This window comes from Rana temporaria, chromosome 2 (genome assembly GCF_905171775.1).
Source record: "Rana temporaria chromosome 2, aRanTem1.1, whole genome shotgun sequence".
In the NCBI taxonomy this organism is placed as follows: domain Eukaryota; kingdom Metazoa; phylum Chordata; class Amphibia; order Anura; family Ranidae; genus Rana; species Rana temporaria.
In genome coordinates, this window is record NC_053490.1 from 140200622 (window position 1) to 140219888 (window position 19267).

General features: G+C 43.2%; 1 protein-coding gene across 6 annotated transcripts in view; it reads right to left on the reverse strand.

Annotated features, from left to right (window-relative positions):
• Nucleotides 1–19267, reverse strand: part of PRPF40B (pre-mRNA processing factor 40 homolog B) — a 118523-nt gene that overhangs the window by 96045 nt on the left and 3211 nt on the right. For all 6 annotated transcript variants that reach the window (XM_040341217.1, XM_040341219.1, XM_040341218.1 and 3 more), the window contains exons 2-3: nucleotides 5124–5207; nucleotides 2477–2620 (exon numbers count right to left, since the gene is read on the reverse strand). In XM_040341217.1, coding sequence (XP_040197151.1) covers nucleotides 2477–2620; nucleotides 5124–5207 — 228 coding nt within the window. The remainder of the gene's footprint in view (nucleotides 1–2476; nucleotides 2621–5123; nucleotides 5208–19267) is intronic.

The following is a 19267-nucleotide window of genomic DNA, read 5'->3' on the forward strand; positions in this document are numbered from 1 at the left end:
GCTGCATGATTCTGGCCAAAATGAGAATCACGTTTTTTTTGCTTGGAATAAAGATCACGATTCTCTTACGTTACTCAGGGCGTAAAATCTTTCACATTATACAAACAAAAAGTGGGCTAACTTTACTGGTTAGTTTTTTTTTTTTTTTTTTATTCATTAAAGTAATTTTTTCCCCAAAAAATGCATTTGAAAGACTGCTGCACAAATACATTGCAACAAATATTGCAACAACCACCATTTTATTCTCTAGGGTCGCTACTAAAAAAATATATATATATATATAATTAAAGGGTCACTAAAGAAAAAAAATTTTTTTTAGCTGAAATGACGGTTTACAGGGTATAGAGACATAACAGTTTACTGATTCCTTTTAAAAATGATCAAAAACAGATAAAAACCAATCGTATAATGTGCCTGCAGTTTAGTTTCGTTTTTGCTGTTGTTTCCTGGTTCTCTGATGTACAGAGAGCCAATAGAGGGCAGTGAGCCAATAGAGGGCAGTGATACTTTGTCTAAAACTCCTCAGCACCAATCCAGTTTCGTTTTAAAGACAGTAATCACACCTCCTTGATTAGTCACCACCGTGAGAAATCTCCCAGTACTGTGGTGATCAGGAAACAGACAACCAGGAAGTGTCCAGAACAGAGAGGATTTACAGCAACATAAGAGCAAAAACAAACAATGAGGACATGAAACCAGGACTGCAGTAAGGTAAAGGAAGCTATTTAGCTAAAAAAAAAAATCCTTCAGTGACCCTTTAATGTTTGGGGGTTCTAAGTCATTTTCTAGCAAAAAAAAAAATGATTTTAACTTGAAAACAACAACTGTCAGAAAAAGGTTTGGTGTTTAAGTGGTTAAACGTTCCTAATTTACATACATAAGTCTATTCCTTTGATGTAAAAGACAAATTGATACAATGTTTAGACATAACATTCCACTGATAGAATGTTTTAAAACTTGGCAGACTGCCCAGACTTTGACTTTTAAAGCGGGAGTTCACCCGAAAAAAATGTTTTAACATTAGATTGAGGCTCATTTTGTCATGGGGAATCGGGTAGTTTTTTTAAAATCGAAGCCGTACTTACCGTTTTAGAGAGCGATCTTCTCCGCCGCTTCCGGGTATGGGCTGCGGGACTGGGCGTTCCTATTTGAGAAAATTCTCTGCATACCAAAGATCAGGAACCCTTTGTCAAGATCGCAACTGGAAAGAATCGCGATAACGATTCTTGACAATTAATCGTGCAGCTCTATCACACCTTATTCTCATTTTATCCAGAATTGTGAACAAGGAGTCCTGCAAATAATCTGGGATTACATGAAGAGATAGAAAGATTTCAGGCAACCTACATACACTGAAGATCTGTAGTTTGTTGTCCAAGATGTTTGAGACAACCTACCTGTCGAGTTCCTTCAAAAACTGTGTGCAAGTGTACCTAGAAGAATTGATGCTGTTTTGAAGGCAAAGGGTGGTCACATCAAATACTGATTTGGATTGCTCTTCTGTTTTACAAGAGGAAGTAAAGCCTTGTTAAAAAAAAAATACTCCCTGCAAGACAAAGGCATAATGAGCTAGTATGCAAAGTATAGTAGCTCATTATGAAGTACTTACCTGAAATCGAAGCCCCATGCAGCCATCCTCGTTCGCCCCCTCCATCGCCGCCATCTCTCCCGGAGTGGCTTCCGGGTATAACGGCTCTGGCGCTGTGACTGGCCGGAGCTGCGATGACGTCACTCCCGCGCATGCGCGGGGGTGCTGCCACTAACGGCAATATCGCCGTTAGAAGTGGCGCGCTCATTGCGCCTGCATGAGGTAAGCCTTAATATAGGCTAACCTGTAGGTAAAAGTGGTCTGTAAGGATTTACAACCACTTTAATTGATATAAATAAACTATTAACACTTCTATTTCTGAAAGCATTCATAATTTACAGTTTTTTTCCCACACCTGCCTGAAACTTTTACACAGTATTGTATGTTCATTTTGGTCCATTTCTTGTTGCATTACTTTCTATAGAATCATTTCTCTCTGTTCATCAATTACTTTTCATGTAGTAACATTATAGGGAAGGAGCTTGCATGAAATTAGCATGAAAATAATATAATACAGGATTGTTTACAAACACTGTAAAATTCACTAAGGCTGCGTTCACACCTAGGCGATTTGCGGCGTTTTTTACCGCGATTTGCCACGACAAAACGCGGCATTTTTAACCGCGGTTTTGTATAGGTCATTGTCGGGTATGGAGAACGCCGAAGCCGCCTGATATGCCGCGACAAAAAAGGGTCCGGGACTTGTTTGAGCTTCAGGCGTTCGGCGTTTGGCGTTGAGATGTGAACCATCTCCATAGAGAATCATGTTATTTCTCCCCTCCAGCGTATTGTAGCGTCGCGCTTCAGGCGTTTTGACGGCTAGGTGTGAATGCAGCCTTAGAATATTACATTTCTAACACCACCGACATGAAATGTTTTAGTTCACACCTGAGCGAGAGGTGGTGGTCCTGCCATGGGTGGGATCATTGGTGGCATCATCGCAAGTGGAATTGGTGGCATTGTGGGGGGCCTCTGCCCAACCGGTGGCAATCCAATTGGTGGAAATGGAGGTGGAAGCCCAAGGGGATGCATCTTAAAAAAAAACAATAAACCAATGTCAAAAGGAGGATAATAGCCGGTATATGGTCTACAAGAATATTATTACAGAGTAACTAAGGGCAAAACTTTTTAACCACTTAAGGACCGGACCAATATGCTGCTAAATGACCCAAACATATATAAAAAAAATTTTTTTTCAATTTAGGCCGATACGTATTCTTCTACCTATTTTTGGTAAAAAAAAACGCAATAAGCGTTTATCGATTGGTTTGCGCAAAATTTATAGCGTTTACAAAATAGGGGATAGTTTGTTTTTTTTACTACTAATGGCGGCGATCAGTGATTTTTTTCGTGACTGCGACATTATGGCGGACACTTCGGACAATTTTGACACATTTTTGGGACCATTGTCATTTTCACAGCAAAAAATGCATTTAAATTGCATTGTTTATTGTGAAAATGACAGTTGCAGTTTGGGAGTTACCCACAGGGGGCGCTGTAGGAGTTAGGGTTCACCTAGTGTGTGTTTACAACTGTAGGGGGGTGTGGCTGTAGGTCTGACGTCATCGATCGAGTCTCCCTATAAAAGGGATCACTCGATCGATGCAGCCGACACAGTGAAGCACGGGGAAGCCATGTTTACATACGGCTCTCCCCGTTCTTCAGCTCCGGGGAGCGATCGCGAGGGGGCGGCTAGAAACGAATAACCGCGCCCTCATCCCGGATCGCTCCTGAAGCCACGGGAACCGCCGCATGTACCGGGGGGGATCCCGATCGGACCCCCGACCCACGTCTAGGCAGGGACGTACAGGTACGCCAATGTGCCTGTCCGTGTCATTCTGCCGACGTAAATGTACATGCGGCGGTCCGGAAGTGGTTAAACTAGTTTTGGATAGAGTGGAGAGAGATTAGGACACCTGGCAGATTTTATTGATGTCTGTGCTTCCTTTATGGAGATTCATCATCTCTATTTGTCCTCTTTACCATAATCACCAAAGCCTAGGTTCACATTGGAGCAATTCTTTTATGCGATTTGAGAGATCAAATCGCATGACAAGTCGCAGCCTACTGGAGGCAATGGCACTGTTCCAATCGGTGCGACACCGATTTGCAAAAGTAGTTCCTGCACTACTTTTGCCGATTTCAGGTGCGACTTCAATAGACATCTGTCTATCAAGTAGCATCTGAAATCATGCTGACCTTGCTACTTTGAAATCGCGCTACTTCAAGTGAAGTAGCGTGATTTTAAAGTAGCAGCAATGTGAACCAGGGCAAATTCTGGGTTGACATCAGAACATTTATGGAGGGGAAATCTTCCTATGGGAACACTAATTCTGATGACCCTAGTCACACACTGGGATTCTCTCACTTTGGAGGGATTTCCTCTCACATCCTCTTTTGGCCACAAAGCAGGAAGTGAAGGGAAATTTCTCCAATGGGACACAGATGGCAAAAACAAAAAACAATCACATGGGTTATAACCCTCCCAAAGGCACTGGGGCGGGAGATGCGGTGGCGATATAGCGCCGCTAAAAATAGGGAAGGAGCGGTATACACACCACTCCTCTCACCGCTCCAAAGATGCTGCTGACAGGAGATTTTTTTTCTTTCCCGCCAGTGCATTGCCTCAGTGTGAAAGCCCTCGGGTTTTTCACATTGAGAATGCTGGGCAGGAGTTTTTTAGGCGGTATTTAGGCGCTATTTTTAGCGCTAAACCACCTGAAAAACTCCTCAGTGTGAAAGGGGCCTTACTCTATCCAAAATAAAATAAAAATATGTTGCCTTTAGTTAAACTTTACGACCTGTTACAGGAAAACTTCTGCTTTCTGTACCATTAGGTTGTTAGATCTGCTCACTATGGTCACTGGGGAATTTTTCCAATCACTCTGATAGGAGTGTTGTGCACTAACCAAAAGCAACCAATCAATTCTTATGAAGAAGTATTAAACCTAAAAGCAAACATTTATTATATTGCAGCTAGAGCTGGGTGATTTTTTCAACTAAAAAGATCTGCGATTTTTTTAATAAAAAACTTGATTTACGATTCGAATCAAGTTTTTTTTTTTTGATGGACACCGCGCCAGTCCTGAGGAGCTGCGGGCAGGAGTTTTTAGGCAAGGCTTCAGCCCTATCCATTTCGGTTACGTGATGTGCAACCCTGGCTCCCTATGTCAGTTGAAGAGAAGAGAGCACACACTGATACAGGGGAATGGGGACACGTGACCAGAGCAGGCCAAAAACAGGTAAGTAGACAACATAGGTAGGAGGGTGGAGAGGACATTTTTAAACATAGTTAGTGTTAGGAAGGAATTTTATGTTAAAAGACAGCAATAAACATGCTCGGTGTAGATTTGTAGGATCTCTTCACAGCTGCAGCAGGGGATAATATTATAATAATATTGTAAAAAAAAAGGTTAAAAGCTCATAATCTGTAGAGGAAAATAACCAAAAATGCATAACAAGGGCATACCAAGTATACACATGCAGTTTTTACATGTGAAATATGCAGTTAACACACCTAAGAGAAGACACTTACAAAGGGTGGAGGCATCAGGGGAAGAGCAGTAGGAAAAGCTGCAGACTGTCCAGGTGGAGCTGCTGTTCCTGAGTCTGGTGCAGACTGCAGAAAACAAAAACAAAAAAATCACAACGGCTAATAAAACCCTTGTCTAACTTTATAAGTTCTTTTCAGTGCCTAATGCAGCACTTAAATTGTGAACCTTTGTTTCACTTATGTAAGTTTTTATGGTTAAAGAATATAAAATGGGCAAAGTAAATAAAAAGTACAAAGGGCTGTGTATGCAAAACCTGGAAAATATAGTATATCTAAAGTAAAAAAAAATTTTTTTTAGTTCTGCGTATAGTTGTGAACAGTGAGCACCCCTATCAAGCTTGCTGTTTCTGTCCCCACTGGGAACAAGTATATCCCAATCAAAAAGCAAAAATTAGATATATCTCTAAAGGAAAAACCAAACTGCTGCTGTAGCTGCTTAAGGCTTCATGTACACCCTGCCTACATCAATTAACTTGGGTACAACCAGCCTGCTGGATTTTACTTGCAATTATTCTCGCTAGCGTCTGCTATAGATGCTAAAATAGTCACTGCCTTTGTATTTTCCTGGCGGGGGCGTGGGGGAAACTGTCCCCGCTGGGAGAATACAATGTCTAGGCAGGAGGGATTCACTGTCAGTACTTTCTGTGTTGATGGGGGAATTGTTCCAAATCTTTTCCTGCAACCAGCAAGAAATTTGAACCGTCTATGGCCTGCCTTAGGCCTCATGTACACTGCTGCTGGTAAACTGACGTTTTTCATCTGCTCCTGAACTCTCCTCTGTTATCTTATCAGTAAATTTACACAGGGTCGTTTACAGTCGTTTCTAGGCAGTTGAGTTTAGAGGCTTTTTTTGGAAAGCAAAAAAATTAGTTCAGATGCTGAGTTTAGAGGCATTTCAAGCGCCAAACGCTTCTAAACGCGGTAACTCGCGTTTAGTTTACAGGCGTTTTTGGCTATTTTTTTTATAAACGCTTCTAAGCGCTACACGCGGCATGTCTACGCGGCAAAATGGCCGTTTTAAACGTGGGTTACTATGTGTTAAATCGTTCAGGAGAGGTTGTAAAAACGTTCCGTGTACATGAAGCCTTATGCCCCGTACTCACGATCTGGCTTTTGCCCGGCTAAACTCACATCGGAATTCCATCGGAGTAAAAGAGAACATGTTCTCTATCTAAACTCCGACGGAATTCCTCGGAATATCTGATGGAAAAACTCGGATGGGCATACACACGGTCGGAATTTCTGATTGTGTGTACGGGGCTTTAGAGGGATGGACAGAAAAACTGATATGAGTTTTAAAGATCCCTTTAACCTTTAAGAAATAAAGGCACTATTGTTTATGTAAAAAGGGGAAGAAGTAGACCCTCTTGTGTTCTATATTATTGTCTGTGTCCTTACTGGAGATTTCCATTATTTCTGTTGTTAGACGACCAGCAAATGAGAAATCACCCCAATAAGGACGCAAGGTCTAAAGCTGCCCATAGGTTGGTCTTTTTTTTGATCAGCCAGTAAGCTGATCAAAAAAATAACTGATTTACTGATTCAAACAATCGAGGTGGATAAAGGAAGCCTTCCCCTTGTGCTTGTGTATTCTGACAGTGCGGACCCCCCCCCCCCTACTCCCAGAACACACTGATCTGCACTGCAGCCAATTGGTCGCAGTGCTGATCAAATTTAAAATTTTCAACATTCCCGTTGGACAGAAATTAGCTGAAACAGCTGAATTTCTATCCATCTATGGCCGGCCTAAAGCCTCATACACACGGTCAGACTTCAAACAAACTTTTTTTTGTTTGAAAGGGACTTGGCGGGGGAACTTGGTATGCATACACACAGTAAGACTTTTTCAGCAAACTTTCCCCAAATCACGTGTTTTTTCAGCTCTTTACTGCTCTTTACCACCACCCTTTGGTCAACTTCTGCTATTGTTGGTTGATTTTAACATTGGTTCTGGGCATACGTGTTTGCACGTTGGACAAAAGTCCGATGGACTTCTGTACACACGATAGGACTTTGCACCGTAGGACCTTTGTTACCGAAAAGTTTGTCCGTTTGCAGAGCGAACTTTTGTCCGATGAAAAACAAAAAAGTTTGTCCGATTTAAAAAAAAAAAGTTTGTTGTCTAATAGCTAGATTCACATACCCCGCCGCAACTTTAAGGCGGCGTAGCGTATCGTATTTACGCTACGCCGCCTTAAGTCAGAGAGGCAAGTACTGTATTCTCAAAGTACTTGCCTCCTAACTTACGGCGGCGTAGCGTAAATGCGGCGGGCGCAATCACGCCTAATTTAAAATAGGCTGAGGGGGCGTGTTTTATGTTAATTATGGTTGACCTTACGTGATTGACGTTTTTTTGGAACGGCGCATGCACCGTCCACCTACATTTCCCAGTGTGCATTGCGGTACGCCGCACGGTCCTATTGATTTCGACGTGTACGTAAATGACGTAAATCCCTATTCACAGACGACTTACGCAGACGACCTAAAATTTTCGAATTTCGAAGCGAGAACGGCGGCCATACTTTAACATTACTATTCCAACTATTAGATGGAATAACTATAGGCCTGATAAAGCGTTACGTAAACGGCGTATCTGTACTGCGGCGGCCGGGCGTACGTTCGTGAATAGGCGTATCTAGTGATTTACATATTCTACGCCGACCGCAATGGAAGCGCCACCTAGCGGCCAGCCTAAATATTGCACCCTAAGATAGGACGTCGCAAGCCGTCGTACCTTAGATAGGTTTAAGCGTATCTCCGTTTGAGAATACACTGAAACTTAGGTGAGCCCAGATTCCGAGTTAGGTCGGCGTATCTACTGATACGCCGACCTAACTCTTACTGAATCTAGCTATAAAAGTCAGACCGTGTGTATGGGGCTTAACTCTTCCCCGCTATAACAAAAACTACAAAGACGTTCTTTGAGCTCCTTTACTTGTAATCCTTTTCACACAACACAGATAAAAAAAAAAACTGGGCACTGCAATAAGCATCCAGAACAATGGAATTATTATTAGATGCTACTAGATATTATGCGTTTGTCGGAGCTGAACACAAGAAACCGCGTCAGTAATGAAATCTGCGGGAAGACACATTCATAACCTTGTACTATCCCTGGTAACACAATGGTATTTCTGGATTCTGAGACGATGCCCAGCTACTGATATTTGTCTTTACCAAATATTGTCAAACATGTATATGTCTAATGATTAATCTAAAGCAGGGGTGCCCAAACTTTTGAAGAGCGAGGGCCACTTAAGCAACTTGCCACCATGAGCGGACGGATGACAGGTCATGGCTACTTTATAGGCCCTCTGATCCGCCCAGATAGAAGGGGACAAATGTTTTTCGGATTGGAGGTAGGCGGGCGTAAATGGACATCTGTCGCTCTGTAGAGGTGAATTGAGGGTCCCATTTGGTCGGGCTGATCATGTGAAAATGGCCTAATACTGCTTTCACACTGATGTGCTGTGGTCTACCCACACCGCGAGTGCAGCTGTGTCTATCCTGCGGGTTAGCTGAACTTTGCCATAGACTCCGCCTGTTGCAAAAGCCGGCGCTGTAGAGGAAGCATCGGCTTATGAGGCTCTGCTTCGCAGCCGCTTTCTTCCTCTACCACTAGCTTCATATCACAACACTGATGTTGTGGTATGACGGGTCGGCAACCTGCGATCTATGCTTGCCAACCAGCCATTCGAGAGCAGGAGGTTGCCGGCCACATCAGAAGGGCTCCGTGGGCCACATCAGAAGGGCTCCGTGGGCCACATCAGAAGGGCTCCGCGGGAAACATCAGAATGGCTCCGTGGGCCACATCAGAAGGGCTCCGTAGGCCACATCAGAAGGGCTCTACGGGAAACATCAGAATGGCTCCGTGGGCCACATCAGAAGGGCTCCGTGGGCCAAATCAGAAGGGCTCCACGGGAAACCTCAGAAAGGCTCCGTGGGCCACATCAGAAGGGCTCCGTGGGCAAAATCAGAAGGGCTCCACGGGAAACCTCAGAAAGGCTCCGTGGGCCACATCAGAAGGGCTCCGTGGGCCAAATCAGAAGGGCTCCACGGGAAACCTCAGAAAGGCTCCGTGGGCCACATCAGAAGGGCTCCGTGGGCCAAATCAGAAGGGCTCCACGGGAAACCTCAGAAAGGCTCCGTGGGCCACATCAGAAGGGCTCCGCGGGAAACATCAGAAAGGCTCCGCGGGCCACATCAGAAGGGCTCCGCGGGAAACATCAGAAGGGCTCCGTGGGCCACATCAGAAGGGCTCCGCGGGCCACATCAGAAGGGCTCCGTGGGCCACATCAGAAGGGCTCCACGGGAAACATCAGAATGGCTCCGCGGGCCACATCAGAGGGGCTCCGCGGGCCACATCAGAAGGGCTCCGTGACCCACATCAGAAGGGCTCCGCGGGCAACATCAGAATGGCTCCGCGGGCCACATCAGAAAGGCTCCGCGGGCCACATCAGAAGGGCTCCGTGACCCACATCAGAAGGGCTCCGCGGGCAACATCAGAAGGGCTCCGTGGGCCACATCAGAATGGCTCCGTGGGCCACATCAGAAGGGCTCCGTGGGCCACATCAGAAGGGCTCTGTGGGCCACATCAGAAGGGCTCCGTGGGCCACATCAGAAGGGCTCCGTGGGCAACATCAGAAGAGCTCCGCGGGAAACATCAGAAGGGCTCCGCGGGCCACATCAGAAGGGCTCCGCTGGAAACATCAGAAGGGCTCCGCGGGCCACATCAGAAGGGTTCCGTGGGCAACATCAGAAGGGCTCCGTGGGCCACATCAGAAGGGCTCTGTGGGCCACATCAGAAGGGTTCCCTGGGCCACATCAGAAGGGTTCCGTGGGCAACATCAGAATGGCTCCGCAGGCCACATCAGAGGGCTCCTCGGACCACATGTGGCCCCCACCTTTTCTAAAGCCTCATACACACGATCGGACTTCAAACAAACTTTTCCGTGGATTTTTGTCTGAAGGGCGTTGGCCGTGAACTTGATATGCATACACACGGCAAGACTTTTTCAGCATACTTTGCCAAAATCATATGGTTTTTCAGCTCTTAACCGCCATCCTTTGGTCAACTTCTGTATTGTTGTCTGATCTTGTCTGATTGTACTTTGGACTTAAATCCGATGGATTTTTGTACACTCGGCAGGACTTTGCACCATAGGACTTTTTTTGTCAGAAAGTTTGGCTGTTTTCATAGTGAACTTTTGTCCGATGAAAACCGAAAAAGTTTGTCCAATGGAGCGTACACACGGTCGGATTTTTGGAAAAACCTTCTCATTTTGAAGTTTGTTGTCAGAAAGTCTGATCGTGTGTATGGGCCTTAAGATTGTGCCACCCCATGTATCAAATTCCATAAAATGTAGCCACTACATATGATGGTGTTTTCCAGCAAGGTGGCACCTTACATGTTTTTTACACGTTTTCGACCAGAAATCCTCCTATGGAGTCAAGCACAGAAATAAAAACATCACAAAGGTTCTAACCCTTCCCCCCATTTTAAACGTATAAAAAAAGTACTGACTGGTGTACTGCTAACAACTGTCTAAGCACACATTTGTTCCAAAGCATAATATGGAGCACCCACTTCTACATGAACCCATGTACTACTAATAATAAAAGCACCGAGTGTCACTACTGGAACCTGAACCTGAGAAACAATACCAGAAATACTCTGCAATCAAAGATTAGACAGCTCCGGGAATATATAGCATCCAAACACTATGTCATCACTCAGCTATGTCAGCTCTCTGTCCCTAAGCAAGTCACTGAAAGGGAACCCAACATAATCTCTAGTGAAGGAAGAATTGAAGTTCAGTATGTTTATATCAGCTCACATCAGCGGCCTACAAATAAATGTTATGATATACCATTATCATATAACTAAGCTATTAGTGTACCTAAATCCAAAAACAAAAAAAATCACTGATGGAATTTATCAAGACTGGAGCAGCCAGAATTTGGAATAACTGTGTATGGCAACCAATCAGCGGCTAGCTTTCATTTTCTACGTTTAAAATGACATTGACCACTTGCTGACCAGTCGCCGCAGTTTTACTGCGGCAACATGGCTCGGCTAGGCGAAACGACATTATGCAGAGTCGCTTCACCCTGTGGCCACTAGGGGTTTGGGTAAAACATTGCATGACCGCACAATTGTCAGTTAAAGTGGATGTAAACAGGTTATTTACATATCTAGCTTGGACATGTTTATCATATGTTATGTTATGTTTATCATAATACGAGGTGATCCACAGGTCATTGTATATTACCATGTGGGGGAGGGGTGGATTTCTCACTTTTTATACTGTGGATCACCTCATATTATGATAAACATAACATATGATAAACATGTCCAAGCTAGATATGTAAATAACCTGTCACTCAAAGCAAGGAGAGAGGAATGGACTTTGTATTTAGACAGGTTTTTATCTGTTAATTTTCACTGAACAATAAAAGAGGATTGCTCAGAGCTGGGTCAACTCTGTGTGGCAAGATTGGGCACAGATGATAGGAAATCTTATACTCTACATTGTGACATCAAAAAAAAAAAAAAAAAATGGGGGTTTACATCCACTTTAAAGCGACGCAGTGCCAAATTGTAAAAAGTGCTCTGGTCAGGAAGGGGGTAAAATCTTCCAGGGCTGAAATGGTTAAAGTGTTACTAAACCCACAACAGTAATGTCTGTATATCCAGTAAAGCATGCTTGTTATACTCACTGTGGGACCTGAGGGGTTAATTCTGCACATTGTGTAAAAAGGCGTTTGATCCCGTCTTCCACTGTCCCCAATCCATCTCATGATAGTACAGAGCCATAGGCCTCGTACACACGGCCGAGGAACTCGACGTGCCAAACACATCGAGTTCCTCGGCCAGTTCAGCACTGAAGCCGCCGAGGAGCTCGGCGGGACGAGAGCTCCCATAGAACAACGAGGAAATAGAGAACATGTTCTCTATTTCCTCGCCGAGCTCCTCGTCGGCTTCCTCAGGCCGAAAGTGTACACACGGCCGGGTTTCTCGGCAGAATTCAGCTCCCGACCGAGTTTCTGGCTGAATTCTGCCGAGGAAACTGGTCGTGTGTACGGGGCCATAGGGTCACTCTGAACATGCTCACTTTGGTGTGTATTGCTAGAGTTTTTTTTTTGGGAGGGAGCATGTGATCAGCACAGGGCCAATCAGCGCTGTCCAGACAGAGGCTTAGGGGTCCTGCAGCCTCATAGGACAGTCAGAATAGAATGAAAACTCCATCTACAAGCTTTAACCAGACACTGAAATAAGTCCCAAGACTGCTATATATTTCTGAGAAAAGTGGTTTACTGGTGTTGTGTGTGTCTGCAAACACATGCAGCCCAGCAGAAGCGTGCATGCATGGGTGCCCCTTAGCCCTCAGCTCGCTACAGAAGGCAACCAAAGGAGGGAGGAGCCTCCCGCTCTGGTGGGGACTGTGAGAAGAGGAGGTAATATTTTACCTGTTCTGTGTCACGATACTGCACGGAATAGTCACTTTCCTCCTCTTCTCACAGTCCCCACCAGAACTCTACGCTCCACCCTCCTTTAGGTGCCTCCTGTAGCGAGCTGAGTGTTAAGAATCACCCATGCATGCTCCGATTCGACCCTACGCTGGTCTGCGTGTGTCTATAGACACACACAACACCAGTAAACCACGCCCTCACATGAGTTTGACTGACGGCAGAAAAAGCGTGTGGCTCTACTGCTCTCAGTTTTTCCTATGGCATCAGGCAGTGCCAATGGAGCTGGAGACAGTGTTTGAGAGGTGATATGGAGCCAGGTAAGGGTTTAGGGACCTGGGATGGGGGTAGAACAGGTAGTTAGGCAATTTTTACCTTATGGCAGACAATGCATTAAGTGTTTGTTTTTTTTAGACTTCAGTACTATTTAAAATGAGCAAGCTGAAGATAGAAGCTGATTGGTTACCATGCACTGCTCTAGATTCTGTCTGCTCCAGTTTTAGTAAATACCCCCCCCCCCCCTTTATTAATTGGAGTTTTTCAGTCTTTGGATGTGGTGGCTGTGTTAGTTTTCTTTTTTTCAGGATTATTTATTTTATTTTCATCTGGTGATTCTGTCAGTAACACACTTCCCCCCATGAGTTTACAATGCTCACTCATGGGGGGTTATTTACGAAAGGCAAATCCACTTTGCACTACAAGTGTAAAGTGCACTTGGAAGTGCAGTCGCTGTAGATCTGAGGGGTAGATCTGAAATGAGGGGAAGCTCTGCTGATTTTATTATCCAATCATGTGCATTTTTATTTTCCTTGCATGTCCCCCTCGGATCTACAGCGACTGCACTTCCAAGTGTACTTTCAGTGCAATTTAAAGTGCACTTTGCACTTGTAGAGCAAAGTGGATTTTGCTTTCGTAAATACCCCCCGTTGCACGGTATCTGTGGAGGAACAGCCTCCCCTCACCTAAATAACGTAGGGTGAACGTATTTGCTTGACCTTGACACACTTCCAAAGAACTACAGCGTGCACAAGACAGCACTGAATTTCTGGCAGGATCAACAGCTTTTTTTTGCACTTATTGAAGACACATAACACAAGATTTTAATAATACATTGAGCAAATAGGCAAGGTTAATTGTTAGGATTTACCTACTCTTTTAAACCTTTTTTTATGGAAGGAAAGCATTCTTTGATTTGTAAAGTTAAACGTGCACAAAAAACCCGCAGCAGCAGCATACCTAACAGGGCTGTGGAGTCGGTAGATAAATGTTCCGACTCCGACTCCTCAGTTTTATGTACTTCCGACTCCGACTCCTCTGTATTAATATGCAAATGTATTTTATACATTCCTTGAGGGAAAGAAACGCAACCTACTACCACAGGACTACTGGATGGGAAGCCAACAGTCTACTGTATTGCACAGTTTAAGCAAAAGACAAACACAATGAAAACAAAGTTTTATTAATTTTTTTTTATTAAAGCGGGGGTTCACCCGTACATAACACTTTTTCCCCTTAGATTCCTGCTCGTTTTGTCTAGGGGAATCGGCTAGTTGTTTTAAAATATGAGCTGTACTTACCCGTTTACGAGATGCATCCTCTCCGTCGCTTCCGGGTATGGGCTGCGGGACTGGGCGTTCCTATTTTGATTGACAGTCTTCCGAGAGGCTTCCGACGGTCGCATCCATCGCGTCACGATTTTCCAAAAGAAGCCGAACGTCGGTGCGCAGGCGCAGTATAGAGCCGCACCGACGTTCGGCTTCTTTCGGCTACTAGTGACGCGATGGATGCGACCGTCGGAAGCCTCTCGGAAGACTGTCAATCAAGAAGGAACGCCCGCTCCCGAAGACCCATACCCGGAATGCCGACGGAGAAGATGCATCTCGAAAACGGTAAGTACAGCTCATATTTTAAAACAACTAGCCGATTCCCCTAGACAAAACGAGCATGAAGCTAAGGGGAAAAATTGTTTTATGGGTGAACTCCCGCTTTAATCAATCAAGTGGCTGGATAGTAGCAGCAGGCATAAACATCAGGAACAGGATCTTTACCAGTTCAAAAATACAAACCACATTATTTGGTTGTTTTAGAACAAAAACAAAACATAGGGCAGTGGGAGGATCCAGGAAGGGGCATTTATTCTAAAACATGATTTTCCTAGGAGAATCCCATAGTCATGTTTAAAGTTTAAGCTAACAATCGGAGTTTACAAGTTTTTATAGCCTTAGCTAAATGACAGCAGTTTTTCCAATGGTTTACAGCTTCAGTCTTGAACTATTGGCCCTCCATTCCCTTCACTTATACAAGTGTCTCACTCTCTAGTCCTGCAAAAAACATATTTATTTAATCCCTTATCAGTGAGAGGCTAGGTTACACATGGACGCTGCATTCCCTGTAAAAGCAGAACACAACACTATGGAAAGTATAAGTATTGCAGCTCCTAATTGTGCGTTGCGTGCCATATAGTGAAGCACATGAAAAGCATGCTTCTTCACGGTCACTTAACGTGTTCGTTTTGCGGTTACGTGAGGCACTGCATGCATTGGTCTTTATTCTTACAGTAGAGAAGTCATTAATTATAACTTTTTGTGAATTGGGACATTTAAACTTGCTTTTTTTTTTTTTAATTCCAATCTAAATTTAGTAGGAGTCGGAGTCGGTGCATTGTTTGCCGACTCCGACTCCAGGTACCCAAAATTTCCCCCGACTCCGACTCCACAGCCCTGATCCCTAAACCTCTGGTCACAGTGCACATAGTGCAGGTTCAGCAAAGTGATGTGCAGTTAGGATTCTTTGCGCACTGTGGGGGTGATTTACTAAAACTGGACAATGTAAAATCTGGCACAGCTGTGCATGGTAGCCAATCATCTCATAACTTCAGATTGTCCAATCAAGCTTTGACAAAAACATGGAAGCTGATTGGTTTCTATGCACAGTTGCACCGGATTTTGCACTCTCCAGTTTTAGTAAATCCCGTCCTTTATGACAAGCCTAATGGCCTGTACACACGATCCCAAAATCGGACAACAGATCGTCTGACTTTTTTCGCTTAATAGCCGCAAGTAGAAATTGAATAGGCTACTAAAGTCACGAAAATTCTCGTACGACAGGAAACAAAAATCAGAAGTGATGTCATGTGTTGTAATATATTTGTATTGTATTTTTGGACGACAACTGTACTGACTGAACGAAAATTTCTGTGCTTGTCCGATCGAATAATAAAATTGTCCTGATCGGCTCTCGAAAGCTCTGTACTAAAGATCCAATTATATGTGATCAGCCTGTATTGATCGATATATGATCAGCCTGTATTGATAGATACATGATCAGCCTGTATTGATAGAGATGTGATCAGCCTGTATTGATAGAGATGTGATCAGCCTGTATTGATAGAGATGTGATCAGCCTGTATTGATAGAGATGTGATCAGCCTGTATTGATAGAGATATGATCAGCCTGTATTGATAGAGATGTGATCAGCCTGTATTGATAGAGATGTGATCAGCCTGTATTGATAGAGATGTGATCAGCCTGTATTGATAGAGATGTGATCAGCCTGTATTGATAGATACATGATCAGCCTGTATTGATAGAGATGTGATCAGCCTGTATTGATAGAGATGTGATCAGCCTGTATTGATAGAGATGTGATCAGCCTGTATTGATAGAGATGTGATCAGCCTGTATTGATAGAGATATGATCAGCCTGTATTGATAGAGATGTGATCAGCCTGTATTGATAGAGATGTGATCAGCCTGTATTGATAGAGATGTGATCAGCCTGTATTGATAGAGATGTGATCAGCCTGTATTGATCGATATATGATCAGCCTGTATTGATAGATACATGATCAGCCTGTATTGATAGAGATGTGATCAGCCTGTATTGATAGAGATATGATCAGCCTGTATTGATAGAGATGTGATCAGCCTGTATTGATAGAGATGTGATCAGCCTGTATTGATAGAGATGTGATCAGCCTGTATTGATAGATATATGATCAGCCTGTATTGATAGAGATGTGATCAGCCTGTATTGATAGAGATGTGATCAGCCTGTATTGATAGAGATGTGATCAGCCTGTATTGATAGAGATGTGATCAGCCTGTATTGATAGATATGTGATCAGCCTGTATTGATAGAGATGTGATCAGCCTGTATTGATAGAGATGTGATCAGCCTGTATTGATAGAGATGTGATCAGCCTGTATTGATAGAGATGTGATCAGCCTGTATTGATAGAGATATGATCAGCCTGTATTGATAGAGATGTGATCAGCCTGTATTGATAGAGATGTGATCAGCCTGTATTGATAGAGATGTGATCAGCCTGTATTGATAGAGATGTGATCAGCCTGTATTGATCGATATATGATCAGCCTGTATTGATAGATACATGATCAGCCTGTATTGATAGAGATGTGATCAGCCTGTATTGATAGAGATATGATCAGCCTGTATTGATAGAGATGTGATCAGCCTGTATTGATAGAGATGTGATCAGCCTGTATTGATAGAGATGTGATCAGCCTGTATTGATAGATACATGATCAGCCTGTATTGATAGAGATGTGATCAGCCTGTATTGATAGAGATGTGATCAGCCTGTATTGATAGAGATGTGATCAGCCTGTATTGATAGAGATGTGATCAGCCTGTATTGATAGATACATGATCAGCCTGTATTGATAGAGATGTGATCAGCCTGTATTGATAGAGATGTGATCAGCCTGTATTGATAGAGATGTGATCACCCTGTATTGATAGAGATGTGATCAGCCTGTATTGATCGATATATGATCAGCCTGTATTAATAGAGATGTGATCAGCCTGTATTGATAGAAGTGATCAGCCTGTATTGATAGAGATGTAATCAGCCTGTATTGATAGAGATATGATCAGCCTGTATTAATAGAGATGTGATCAGCCTGTATTGATAGAGATGTGATCAGCCTGTATTGATAGAAGTGTGATCAGCCTGTATTGATAGAGATGTGATCAGCCTGTATTGATAGAAGTGTGATCAGCCTGTATTGATAAAGATGTGATCAGCCTGTATTGATAGAGATGTGATCAGCCTGTATTGATAGAGATGTGATCAGCCTGTATTGATAGAAGTGTGATCAGCCTGTATTGATAGAGATGTGATCAGCCTGTATTGATAGAGATATGATCAGCTTGTATTAATAGAGATGTGATCAGCCTGTATTGATAGACATGATCAGCCTGTATTGATAGAGATGTAATCAGCCTGTATTGATAGAGATATGATCAGCCTGTATTGATAGAGATATGATCAGCCTGTATTGATAGAGATATGATCAGCCTGTATTGATAGAGATGTGATCAGCCTGTATTGATAGAGATGTGATCAGCCTGTATTGATAGAGATGTGATCAGCCTGTATTGATAGAAGTGTGATCAGCCTGTATTGATAGAGATGTGATCAGCCTGTATTGATAGATACATGATCAGCCTGTATTGATAAAGATGTGATCAGCCTGTATTGATAGAGATGTGATCAGCCTGTATTGATAGAGATGTGATCAGCCTGTGTTGATAGAGATGTGATCAGCCTGTATTGATAGAGATGTGATCAGCCTGTATTGATAGAGATGTTATCAGCCTGTATTGATAGAAGTGTGATCAGCCTGTATTGATACAGATGTGATCAGCCTGTATTGATAGAGATATGATCAGCCTGTATTAATAGAGATGTGATCAGCCTGTATTGATACAGATGTGATCAGCCTGTATTGATAGAGATGTGATCAGCCTGTATTGATCGATATATGATCAGCCTGTATTGATAGAGATATGATCAGCCTGTATTGATAGAGATGTGATCAGCCTGTATTGATCGATATATGATCAGCCTGTATTGATAGAGATGCGATCAGCCTGTATTAATAGAGATGTGATCAGCCTGTATTGATAGACGTGATCAGCCTGTATTGATAGACGTGATCAGCCTGTATTGATAGAGATGTGATCAGCCTGTATTGATCGATAAATGATCAGCCTGTATTGATAGAGATGTGATCAGCCTGTATTAATAGAGATGTGATCAGCCTGTATTGATAGAGATGTGATCAGCCTGTATTGATAGAGATATGATCAGCCTGTATTGATAGAGATATATCATCAGCCTGTATTGATAGAGATGTGATCAGCCTGTATTGATAGAGATATGATTAGCCTGTATTGATAGAGATGTGATCAGCCTGTATTGATAGAGATATGATCAGCCTGTATTGATAGAGATGTGATCAGCCTGTATTGATAGAGATGTGATCAGCCTGTTTTCATTGATAGAGATGTGATCAGCCTGTATTGATAGATATATGATCAGCCTGTATTGATAGATATATGATAAGCCTGTATTGATAGAGATGTGATCAGCCTGTATTGATAGAGATGTGATCAGCCTGTATTGATAGAGATATGATCAGCCTGTATTGATAGAGATGTGATCAGCCTGTATTGATAGAGATGTGATCAGCCTGTATTGATAGAGATATGATCAGCCTGTATTGATAGAGATATATCATCAGCCTGTATTGATAGAGATATGATCAGCCTGTATTGATAGAGATATGATCAGCCTGTATTGATAGAGATATATCATCAGCATGTATTGATAGAGATGTGATCAGCC